Source organism: Acomys russatus, chromosome 11 (genome assembly GCF_903995435.1).
Source record: "Acomys russatus chromosome 11, mAcoRus1.1, whole genome shotgun sequence".
Lineage (NCBI taxonomy): Eukaryota > Metazoa > Chordata > Mammalia > Rodentia > Muridae > Acomys > Acomys russatus.
Genome location: NC_067147.1, coordinates 58552432 through 58565533, shown reverse-complemented (window position 1 = coordinate 58565533; position 13102 = coordinate 58552432). Strand labels below are relative to the sequence as shown.

At 47.7% G+C, this 13102-nt stretch overlaps 1 protein-coding gene across 1 annotated transcript in view; it reads right to left on the bottom strand.

The window, feature by feature from the left end:
• Slc26a8 (solute carrier family 26 member 8) overlaps window positions 1-11986 on the bottom strand; it is a 55332-nt gene extending 43346 nt beyond the window's left edge. The window contains exons 1-2 of the mRNA XM_051153434.1: window positions 11559-11986; window positions 6523-6718 (exon numbers count right to left, since the gene is read on the bottom strand). Coding sequence (XP_051009391.1) covers window positions 6523-6704 — 182 coding nt within the window. The 5' untranslated portion in view covers window positions 6705-6718; window positions 11559-11986. The remainder of the gene's footprint in view (window positions 1-6522; window positions 6719-11558) is intronic.
• Window positions 11987-13102: the final 1116 nt, after the last annotated feature.

The following is a 13102-nucleotide window of genomic DNA, read 5'->3' as shown; positions in this document are numbered from 1 at the left end:
GGCACAGCAGGGTTAAATAGGTCACTTTCAGCCACACAGGTGGGCAGCAGGCGAAGTTGACTGCCAGGGGAAGCATCCTGGAATCAGAGAGGCGTGTTCAGTGCCCTGCTGGCCTAGATTCCTGCTTAAAATTCAGAACATGCTGGAACTGTGCTTTGGAAGTGGGAGTATGAGGAGTGAAGGGAGAAAAACATAAGCAGTAAAAGATTTAAAACAAAGAGTCAGATCACCTATAGATCCCACAGGAGGCGCTAAGCACACACAACACACAGAGGACCAGGGGTAAGTTCCTAGCACCCTTTGCAGGTGACTGTAGCTCCTGCTCCAGGGCATCTTCTGGCCTCATGGGCACTTCCACACACGTGGTGTACATGCATACAGACACACACACACAAGTAAAAGCTGGCCTTGAACTCAGATTCCCTGCCTTTGCCTCCTCAGTGCTAGGATTAAAGGCATATGCTACCACACCCAGACCTTAAATTTAAAAAAAAAAAAAAAAAAAGAATGCCCACAGGAAGCAGAACCAGTCTGATTTAGTTGTTTAGATAGAGTGCTGGAGCAGGCAGAGGCCAGGTGGGTTGATCATTGTCATAATTGTAGTAATGTACTAAATGTAGTAATAACTGTTTAAGGGTTAAGTTATGAAAAGATAATCATTTTGTTTAAGGGTAAAGTTACGAAAAGATAACCATTTTGTCTTTTTCCTGCTTGCATATGATTCTGGGGATGGAACCCATGGCCTCGCACCTGCCCAGGGCCTTGAACATGCTCTGGTGAGAAATTCCCTTTTGTTACTGGAGGCAGAGGAAGTCAGGGTGGTGACACAGAGGCAGAGGGTGGACATGCAACTGCAAGGCGCACACGACAGGCTATGAACAAAGGGAGTGGAACATCTAAAGCGGAGGTGTAGAAGCCTTTGCTGTCTATCGGCAGCTGCAGGCCAGCTGATGGCGGATAAGCAGGGTAAGGGGCGGATAAGGCCGAAAGTGGGGGAGGACAACTCAAGTATTGGCAGTTACCATCGTGATGTGGGTCACATGGGATTCCTAACCTCAGCTTAAAGAGCCCTGGAGGTCTCAGGCAAAATTTGAGGCGAATGTGAATTTAGGGGCCAAGGCCCCTTCAGGTATGCTTTTTCACTTGTGTGTTTGTTTTGAGACATCTAGCTCTATAGCTATCTGGGATTCTATGTAGTTCAGGCTGACCCCGGGCTCAGGACAATCTTTCTGCCTCAGCCTCAATGGGGTTATAGGCATATGCCACCTTCAATTAGGAATATTAATACAAATCAAAGTAGAAGCCACGGAACTGGACATTGTAACCAGAACATTACTATTGCTATACTATTTATATCCATTACTTCCTTAAAAGTATGGTAGTTACTAAACGTGTGTGTGTGTTGGGGTGGTGGGTTGCGATAGGGTTTCTCTGTGTAGCCCTGGCTAGCCTGAGACTCACTTTGTAGACCAGGCTGGCCTCTAACTCACAAGTCCACCTGCCTCTGCCTTTCCAGTGATAGATAGGATTAAAGGTGTGCAACGTCACACTAGATTTTAATAAAACTGTTTCTCCTTATAATTTTATCTTTTTGTTTTTGTTTTTGTTTGTTTTTTGTTTTTTTGAGACAGAATTTCTCTAATACCTCTAGCTGTCCTAGAACTCACTCTGTAGACCAGGCTGGCCTCGAACTCACAGAGATCCATCTGCCTCTGCCGCCCAAGTGCTGGGATTAAAGGTGTGCACCACCACCCAGCTTTTCTTTTCTTTCTTTTTTTTTTTTTTTTTTTTTTTTTTTTTTTGAGACAGGGTTTCTCTGTGTAGCCCTGGCTGTCTTGGACTTGCTTTGTAGACCAGGCCGGCCTTATCTTTTTTATATATTAGAGAATTATTGGGCAGGGAGATGACTTAAGCAGTTAAGAGTCTGTGCTGCTTGTGCAGAAGACCTGAGTTCAGCTCCCGGCATCCACATCGGTAGCTCACAATCACCTGGAACTGTAGCTCCAGGCGGGTCTGACAACTCTGGCCTCTGCAGACAGCAGGACTCTCACGCACATATCCACACACATACACATACAGTTAAAAATAAAGCCAAGCATGGCACATGACTTTTGTCCCATAACTCGGGAGGCAGAGGCAAGTGGATCTTTGAGTCTGGGACAGCCAGGGCTACACAGAGAGACCCTGTCTCAAAAAAACCAAAATACGCTGGGTGTGGTGGTGGGTCTCTGTGAGTTCGAGGCCAGCCTGATCTACATAGAGAGTCCAGGACAGCTAAGACTAACACAGAGAAACCCTGTCTTGGAAAAAACAAAAAAACCCAAAAAACCAAAATACATACATGCATGCATGCATGCTCTTCTTTAAATTAAAACAAAACAAGAAAAGATTGATTTATTCATTAAGTATACAATGGTTTGCCTGCATGTACACCCACAGGCCAGAAGACGATACCAGATGTCATTATAGATGGTCACGAGCCTCCATGTGGTTGCTGGGAATTGAACTCAGGACCTCTGGAAGTCCTGCTCTTAACTGCTGAGCCATCTCTCCAGCCCCATACATACTATTCTTGCTGGGATTGTTAATGGGAAAGTATCCACTCTTTTTTTGTTCTTGGGGTTTTTGTTTTTTTGGTGAGACAGGGTTTCTCTGTGTAGCCTCGGCTGTCCTGGACTCGCTTTGTAGGCCAGGCTGGCCTCGAACTCACAGCGATCTGCCTGCCTCTGCCTCTCTCTGGGTATCGTCTCTTTTTAATAGTCCATGTGGCTAAAGTGGACTATCCATATATTAAAGAACACAGTTGTTGAACCTTTATGCAAGGTACTAAAAACAGATCAAAAACTTAAATACAAGAGTGAAAACTTATAGCCCCAGTGGCTTAGACCTGTTAATCTCAGCTACTTGGGATTTTGAGGCAGGAGGATCACAAGTTCAAAGCCCAGTCTAGGCTACAGAGTGAGTTCAAGATCAGTCTGAGCAACTTACAAGACCTTGTTTCAGAATAAAAATTAAGACGAGAGTTGGATGTAGCTCAGTGGTAGATGCCTTGAGAGTATGAGGCCCCAAATTCAACCTGTACCAGAAAGAGAGGGGGGAAAACGAGATGGCTAATAAAATTCTCAAACTAAAACATAGGTTAATTTTTATCAAAGTAAAGAAAGACTTAGCAGGAGCTGGGAAGATGGCTCATCAACTAAGGCTGCTCTTCCTGCAGTTCGGAGTTTGGTTTCCAGCACCACACACACAGCTCTCTGTAATTGTAGCTTGGGGGCCTGATGCTTCTGACCTCCATGGGCACCCGTACTCACAGGACAGACACACACACTTACACACAGTTCAAAACAATAAAAATAAACATTCCAAGAGACTCAAATAAAGGGAAACAACAATCTACAAAGTTAAAATGTTTACAAATTTTACATCAGGTAAGACCTGAACATCCAGAGTAGTCAAAGAAATCACAGCTCAGCACTAAAAAGAAAAATGACCTGGTGTTGTAAAGAGTAAAAGAAATGAAGACTTTTTCCCCCAAAGACATAAGAGCAGTCAAAAGCACAGGGAGACATTGCTCATATCTTTAGTCATGAGAAAGACGTAGAACAAAAACAAAACACTACAATGGGATACCACTTTATACCTGCTAAGTAGAGATGATTCAAAAGATGGAAAATAGCTAGGCAGTGATGGCACACACCTTTAATCCCAGCACTCGAGAAACAGAGGCAGGTGGATCTGTGAGTTCAAGACCAGCCTGGTCTACAGAGAGAGTTCCAGGACAGCCAGGGCTACACAGAGAGAACTTGTCTGGGAGAAACAAAAACGAAACCAACTGAACAAAAACACAAACAACTTAGTCAGTGAGGTAAAGTACTCCTGTAATGCTAGTATCCAGGAAGCTGAGGCAGAGGGATGGGCAGCAGCCAGCTCACCTGGCAGAGTGCCTGCTGTACAAGCATGGACACAGCAAGCAGAGCCTCAGCACGTGGGGAAAGCCAGAGCTGGAGGCAGCCAGCACAGCCTCAGACCCACAGTCGGGGAGGTGGAGGTCAAAGGCAGCTTTGCCCAGGCTGGCTTAATCCCGGAGCACCAGGCTCGGTGAGAGACTCTGCCTCAAAACATATGGTGGGACTGACAGAGAAAGACACCTGACATCAGACTCGGCTTCTGCGTGTTTGCGCACACACGTGTGCATACCCACACAGATATTTACACACACACAGCTGCACATAGAACTGACATAGGACCTGAGAATTCTACCCCTAGGCAGGATCCTGGGAGTATTAAAATCAGGGATTGAGCTGGGCAGTGGTGGCACACACCTTTAATCCCAGCACTCGGGAGGCAGAGGCAGGAGGATTACTGTGAGTTCAAGGCCAGCCTAGTCTACAGAGAGAGTCCAGGACAGCCAAGGCCACACAGAGAAACCCTGTCTGGAAAAAAAAAAAAAAAGAAAAAAAAAAAAAAAAGAAAGAAACACTGTGGATTATTACTCAGCCACAGAAAAAGGGAAGTGTGCTGGCACTTTTTATAATGTGTATGGACCCTCAAAAGTATGGTGTTGAATGAAACAAGCCAGACACAGAAAGAAAGACAAATGTTGCAGGGTTCTGCTTGAGTCAGAAGGGCAGATTCATAGCTCAGTCTAGAAGAGGAAGGTTTACAGGGACAGGAGTGGGTGGGGTAAGAGGTGGGCAGCCATTGCTTAATGAGTGCAAAGTTTCTGTTTGAGGTCATGAAAAAGTTTTGTAAACCAACTGTGCTAGTAGTTGCATAATAACAATTATGCCACAAAAACCCACACTTGAAAATGGTAAAAAAAAAGGTCAAAACAGCTAGCTTGATATCATATATACTTTACCACAACAAAACAACAACAAGCATGCCAGCAGCTGGGGGCACAGCTCAGTGATAGAGAGCTTGCCTAGCATATGTCAAACTGCAGGTTCCTTCCCCAATCTGAGCTGGGAGTGGTGGTGCACGCTTGTAGACCTAGTACTTGGGAGGTGGAGGCAGACGGATCGGGACTTCAAGGCTAGGCTGGGCTGCAGTGTCAGCATGAGGCCAGGCTGGGCTGCACGACAGAGACAAACAGAAAGAAAGAAATGATTCTAAAAAGAGGTCCTTTCATTTTGTCAGTTTGCTAAGAGGTTCACAGCACAGAAATGACTTCAGAAGCCCTTGCTGGTCAGGGTGGGAGTTAGGGGTGGTGTCACCTCCAGTGACGGCCAAGGTGTGGAAACTAGAAGGATCTTTGTTACCATTGTTTAGTCCTTCGGAACTTCTAACCCTCTGTGGGATTAATAACAGTAGTTGGTGTTTTATGACAGTTATTTAGCGTGGAGAGAACAGGTGACAACTTATTAGAGTCAGCTGTCTTCTTCCACCATGGGGGTCCCAGGGAAAGAACTCAGGACTTCAGGCTTTGTAGCAAGCACCTTTACCCACTGAGCCATTTAGCTTGCCCTGATTAAGCAATGAGATTTCTGTTGTTGTTTTGTTTTGTTTTTTCCAGACAGGGTTTCTCTGTATAGCCCTGGCTGTCCTGGACTCACTTTGTAGATCAGGCTGGCCTTGAACTCCAGAGACCCTCCTGCCTCTGTCTCCGGAGTGCTGGGATTAAAGGTGTGCTCAATCCCCACAACCCCACCCCCGGCAAACAATGTATATTTTAGATATCATCTCCAGATACTGTGGGGACACTGGAGGCCTTTATGCCTATTATGAAGTAGTGGGCCCTTGCTGTGAAGCCCTTCCCTCATGCCTGGATCTAGCTCTTGTGGGGTGGAGTTAGCACCAGGAGGGCAGGTTTTTATTTATTTATTTTGTTTTAGGGTTTTTTGTTTTTGAGACACAGCTTCTTTGTATAGCCCTGGCTGTCATGGAACTTACTCTGCAGACCAGGCTGGCCTTGAACTCAGAGATCACCTGCCTCTGTTCTCCTGACTGCTGGGACTAAAGGTGTATGCCACTACGACCTGGTGAGGGCAGGTTTTTAAAGCAAGGCTTCCCTTTCCACTTCTCAGCTATGCTGTGACACAACAGGGTGTCCTCGCTAGGACACCAGCACCAATACTGTTTGGACACACTGGCTATCAGAATCATGAACCAAACAAGCCTCATTAATAAGTTACTCAGCCTTGAGTCTTTTGTTATAGTGAAATACCAGAAAACAGGCCAAAAGACAATGCCCAAGAAGTTCATTATCAGAGGACCCTGCAAGACACACACACACAGACACAACAGACACATACACACAGAGAGACACACACACAACACACAGAGACACACAGACACATACACACACACACAGACATATAGACACACACACACAGAGCTACATACACAGACACAGAGAGACACACACTCAGCCAACAACAACAAAACCACACAATAAATGTCAGGGTTCTGACAAGAGGAATTCAGAGAAGGAAGGCAGAAAGATAGAATTGGGTGGCAGAGGAGTCAGGTTAACTTTCTTTCCTGCCTGGTTTGGTGGCCACGGAACCTGGGTACACGCACCGGCACTGGACATGGTGCTTGAAGGTGGTGATGTTGATGTCCAGGTTTCTGGAAGTGGGGGCCTTCCTCCTGTGCTCCTGCTGGAAGTTCTCCTCGTTGTACACGCTTCGCTTGACGTCGTACACAAACGGGGTCGGCCTGTACCCGCTGCCCAGGCCCTGGCTGCTCCGCTCTGTCTGCATTGTTCCTGGATAAGCTGGAAAGACACCAGATAAGAACAGGCATTGCACCGGACAGTGGCGCACGCCTTTAAGGAGGCAGGAGGATCACTGTGAGTTGGAAGCCAGCCTGGTCTACAAAGTGAGTCTAGGACAGCCCAAGGCTACACAGAGAAACCCTGTCCCGAAAAACCAAAACAAGAAGAAGAAAAAAAAAGAACAGGTTTTGCTGGGTTGGAGGGTGGTGCACACCTGTAATCCCAGCACTTGGGAGGCAGAGGCAGGCAGGTCTCTGGATTTGAGGCCAGCCTGGTCTACAGAGCAAGTTCCAGGACAGCCAGGGCTACACAGCCTGGTCTACAGAGCGAGTTCCAGGACAGCCAGGGCTACACAGAGAAACCCTGTCTTGACCAAAACTAAAACCAAAACAAAACAAAGAAACCAAACAAAGAGCACTAGGGCTGTGGAGAAGGCTCAGCAGGGAAAGGTGCTTGCTGGCAAGAGTGACAACACACTTTTAGTCCTTGGGGCCCACACAGTAGGACAGTAACCGACTCCTGCAACTTGTCCTGTGACTTCACATTAGCTGTATGGAGACACACGGCACCCACTACCAAATAAATAAGTGTAGCAAAAAGAATATTACGGCTGGTTGTAGTAGCATGTGCTTATTAACCCCAGCACCTGGTAGGCAGAGATAGGAGGATTTCTGTGGGTTCCAGGATAGCCAGGACTACATAGAGACCCTGCCTCAAAAGATAAAACAAATTGCAGAGTGAGGTGGCACATGCCTGTAATCCCCAGCAACTCCGGGAGGCAGAGACAGGTACATCGTTGTGAGTTTGAGGCCAGCCTGGTCTACAAAGTGAGTCCAGGACAGCCAAGGCTACACAGAGAAGAAACTCTGTCTCAAAAAAAAAAAAATCAAGAAAATAACAAAAAACTTTTAAAAAATCAAGTGCTAATGACAAATTATTTACCTTTGTGTGTGTGTGTGTGTGTGTGGCTGTCCTGGACTCACTTTGTAGACCAGGCTGGCCTCAAACTCACAGTGATCCACCTGTCTTGCCTCCCAGAGTCCTGGAGGTGGAGGTGTGCACCACCACACTCGGCTCATTTTCTTGATTTAAAAAAAAAGATGTTTTTATTATTTGTATTTGTGTATGTACACAGATATGTATGTGTGTGTGTGTGGGTGTGGGTGTGGGTGTGTGGGTGTGTTCTGGTATGTGAGTACAGGTGCTCCTCAAGTTGGTGGTGTGATCTGCCCAGTGAGGTTACTGGGAACCAAGCTCTCTCAGGTCCTCTGTAAAAGCAGCATGCACTTTTATCAGCTGAGCCACCTCTCCAACACCCCGGCCATTTTTGAGGGAGTGTCTCTTGTGGTCCAGATTGGCCTTGGCTCGCGGTGCAGCTCAGGTTCTCCAGCTTCCACGCCCTGCGTAACGAACGGAACTGCATGCACAGCCTGCTGTCCCTCTTTTGTTGTCTCCTCCTCCTCCTCTTTTTGGTTTTTCGAGACAGGGTTTCTCTGTGTAGCCCTGGCTGTCCTGGACTCACTTTGTAGACCAGGCTGGCCTGGAACTCACAGAGATCCACCTGCCTCTGCCTCCCGAGTGCTGGGATTAAAGGCATGTGCTACCAGGCCAGGTTTGTTTTTTCCCTCTTAGTATGGAGACTTTCTATGTTGCTCAGTCTGCTCAGTTGAATGATGAGTTTCCAGCAGTCTCCTTGATTCAACCCTTTGAGCACTGGAACCGTAGGTGCGTGTCACTGTGAGCGGCCCTCAGCACGCTTGGAAGGGAACATTATTTACATACACTGATGCTGCATTTGCACAGCAGTTGTACCAGACCCTTCTTCCGTGCTGTACTACAATTTTATACTCAAAACCCTTCTATCACAAATTCAAAGGGCTAGCCAAGAAGAGACTTGATACCCTATGAGAATATATAGGGGGACGTAATCCCCCTCAGGAACAGTCATAGGGGAGGGGAATAATGGGAAAATGGGGGGGGGAGGAATGGGAGGATACAAGGGATGGGATAAACATTGAGATGTAACAAGAATAAATTAATTAAAAAAAAAAAACAAATTCAAAGGGCATGTCAGTCCCATTTTCCAAATGGACAAAAGATGCCAAGTATGGTGGCCTGGCCTGCAGATGCACCTGGATTTAGCCAAAATATAGGAGTTCAGAGAAGGGAAGGAACACCCACACAGGCTCTGCACTGGGGAGACGCCTGTGTCTTCCTGACAACCATCACACTCATTTTTTCTGACAGGTGTAAGGAGCTCATCAGTATACCACAATGATTCAGAGACAGGCAGCTGCATCTCGCTGATTGTAAAACAGATTCACATCTTAAAACCACATGACCTAGAGCTACACTGAGGACCCACCCCAGCCTGGGGAATGGAAAAGAACTCTCTAAGAAGGTGAGTAGAGACCAGCTCAAACGGGGGAAGAATAGCTATTTCAGGGACAGGGCTGGACACAATCAGAGATTAAGGGAAATAATTCAAAATAGCTAAGTCACATCAGCACTAAGGGGCAGGGATGGGAAGGGGAAGGGAGAGGGAGGGGAGAGGTTTAAGTGTCTAGAGGAGGACTGGTGAAATGGCCCTGCAGGTTAAGGTACCCACCACCAAGCCCGACACCCTGAGTTTGATCCTTGGGACCCATGTGATGAAAGGAGAGAACCACAAGTTGTCCTCTGACCTGCACATGGCAGTGTGGCCTGCACCTATGAGCACACACACAATAAACAAACTTTTTTTGTTTTTTTGTTTTTCGAGACAGGGTTTCTCTGTGTAACCTTGGCTGTCCTGGACTAACTTTGTAGACCAGGCTGGCCTCGAACTCGCAGCAATCCACCTGCCTCTGCCTCCTGAGTGCTGCGATTCAAAGTGTGTGCCACCACTGCCCGGCAGAATAAACAAACTTAAAAAACAAAAAAACCCCAAAACTGTTCCTAGAGGAAGCTGGATGTGGTGGCCCTGTAACCGCAGCACCTGACACAGAAGCAGGAGGAGCAGAGCGGCAAGACCAGCCTCTGTTACTTAGCAAGCTTTCGGTGGTCAGCCTGGACTGTATGAAATTCTATTTTGAAATAAACAAAACCACAAACCAAATAAAAATAATTTCCTGAATCAGAATTTCTGAGACAGCACAAAAGTATGTTTTAAGCCGAGTTGTGGTGCAGCATGCCTTTATTCCCAGCACTAGGAAGGCAGAGGCAGGCGGATTGCTGTGAGTTCCAGGACAGCCTGGTCTATAGAGTGAGTTCCAGGGCAGCCAAAGTGAGACCCTGTCTAAAAACAGAGAGGGGGGGGGAGAGACAGGAGCAGAACTGGGGGTGATCCTGATAGAGTAGCATTTAAGGGTGCTACAATCTTCTTTCATCTTGTTTTATTTTCATTTTTAAGACAGGATCTAATGTAGTGTAGCTGCCTGTGACCTCCCCATCCTCCCGCCCCATCTACCCAGTGCTGGACCCAATGCCTCTATTTTTTCTTTTTCTTCCTGTGCTGGGAATCCAACTGAGAGCCTCATGCATTCCAAGTGGCTCTACACCCTGAGCTGTAGTCCCAGTCTTTAATTATCTTTATCAGGCTTTCACTGCTAAATTTAAAACATTGTTAAACTGCAAGCACTTTAACCCAACTCTTTCACTACTTTTATTACCCTTATCCATCCCTCTATCCATCCCTCCATCCATTCATCCCCCATCTATCCCTCCCTCCATCCCTCTATCCATCCCTCCTTCCATCCATCCCTCCCTCCCTCCATCCATCCCTCCTTCCATCCATCCCTCCATCCATCCCTCCCTCCATCCATCCATCTACTCACTGCTTCATTTAAAGAATCTCTATTTGGAATATTTCAAATGCAAAAAAAAAAAAAAAAGTAACCTGGGCTGGAGAGGTGGCTCAGAGGTTAAAGGCACTGACTGCTCTTCCAGAGGTCCTGAGTTCAATTCCCAGCAACCACATGGTGGCTCACAACCATCTATAATGTGATTTGGTGCCCTCTTCTGGCCTGCGGTGTACGTGCAAGCAGAGCACTGTATACATAATAAATTAATTAATTAATTAAAAAAAAAAGAGTAACCAAATTCAAACAAACAAACAAACAAGCACTTGACATTCCCAACCAAAACTACTTACTCATTGCCTGTGACTTTCGCAGTTCTGATGGAGGATGTATAGGGGACACAGGAAAGGTGTCAGCAAAGAGAGTTGTCCAGTGGCAGGAGATACTTGAAGGTGACAGCCCTCTAGCTGCTGACCACGGGTCTCATAAACACTGGACACCTTCCTTTAATGCCGTCATGTATTTATACATACGTATATGTGGCACCACCTGTGCTACCAAGGGAGTGTGTTAAGAGATACTCATTACTGGGTTGAATGGGAGGACCCAATGCATAATCCATAAATAGGGCTTTGACTACAAGACAGACTAGAGCGATCAGGGGTGGGGCGCAGGGATCCGACAGAGAGCAAAACTATTAAGTTTGAAAGCAAAAAGAGCCCTGGACTGAGGCCTTTTGAGGACACAGAAGGGGTGGAAGTGTGGCGAGACCCCACAGACCAGTCCTCCGGCTTTTGACAACACAGACGAGCGAATTTTGAAAGGATCCAGCCTGCAAATCCCACTTTGTCTCTTGTCGTTGCTGCTTCACGCGGCCTTTCTTTCTATAGGAGGGAGAGTTTCAGGACCATCGCCATTCATTCACCCACTCGTTTGCGCAAATAGTTGAAAGAGTGCCTGGGGCGCTCCTGGCCCTGCAGGTGACCCAAGCAGCCACCCCTGGGAGGCGAACGGGGCTCTGGGCTCCCAGGCGGCAGCCTATGCTCCCAACCGAGGCTCACCTGGTTCCCGTGGCCAGCAGGAGCGCAGACGCTGGGGTCAGACTTGGCTCCAGCCTGGCTGGCGGCGGCGGCGCTGCGGACGCGGAGGCCGGCAGTTCCCGAGCCAGCCGTTGCTGCAGAACCCGCCGGCGTTCCGGCTGTGCGGGTGACGGGCGAGCAAGGCGAGAATGGCATCCGGGGCGAGAAGGGATACCTGGCTGCCTTCCACATACCTGGGCCGTGGGAACTCTGTTGATCTAGAAATAGCCATGAGAATAAGAGGTCCCTTTTCTCCTGTGTAAGGATCATATAGGCAAGGGCCGATCAGGCGGGGTGGATACAAGAGGTATGGGTTGAACTTTCCCCTCATTCTCATTTATCTTTCTCGGCTTTTACGGAAGATTCCACTAGGTGGGAATGTCGGGGGCTTTCCCTTGTAGAGACTGGAACCAGGGCCTAAGAAAGGTCAACGGACTTGTCTAGATGACCAATCTGTCGGAACTCATCACCACCTTTCCCCATACTCCCAGAGGCATGAAGTAAATCTTTAAAACTCTCTAAATTGACGTTCTTTAAATTCTCCGGTTTTTCCTTTAAATTTCTAAAATTTCTAAATTTCTAAAGAGTAGGAGTCAGTCTCAAACCCGAGTAATGAGTTTTGGGGTGTTTTAGATGCGGCCTCATAATAGCCCAGGCTGGCCTCTTAACTAATTACACGGCAGAGGCTGGTCTTGAACTCTTGGTTTTTTCCAAGTTCTGGAATTACAGGCTGTACAAATAAACAAACAAATAAAAATAATAGTATGTGAGACTTTGCTGAAAAGGAATGACCTGCCTGCAGTGTGTGTGTGTGTGTGTGTGTGTGTGTGTGTGTGTGTGTGCGCGCGCGCACGTATTCCCCCTTCCCTTCCAGTACTGGGTATTGAACCCAGGTCCTTGCAAATAAATGCCAGGCAGGTCCCCAGCCTGAGAGCGCACACTCACGACGTCTACTTCTGACCTTGTGCCTTAGACTCCCTGTGGGTCCCTGGAATCTCCTTCTGAAACTTCCAAGGTGTGTTCTTCTGCTTGAGAAAACTTAATAGCTGCTAGGACGGCCTGGAGGGAAAGCCGGGGCTTTGAGGCAGGGCTAATTATTTGCCTTAAAGGGCAGGTTTCGTCAGCATCTCAACGAGTAAGCCATATGTCTGTCCTTGAGCAGATGGGAATGCAACAGCTTTCTGGACAGGGCCTGTCTGTTCTTGCGAGTGTTTCTTGGAAATTGCCAGCTCCAGTGAGCAGGTGGCTCGCAGTCCAAAGATCTTTTGGCTTCCTTCCCTGACGCTGTCACAGTGGCTGGCTTTCCTGCCATGGCGCCAGGCATTCGCCCGTCCGACCACAAAGAGGCGCGCGCGGCATGCGCCGCAGCATCCTCCTTCGCGCCTGGTGGCACAGTCCTCGGGTGTTCCGGCCTCGGCTCCCCCAGCTGTGTCCCTCTTCTCGCGAGAGCCTCCCTTTCTGCGCCCTCCTCCCTGGACACCCCGCCCCATGGGCAGGTTCCATATTGGGTAAGATCTCGGCCCGCG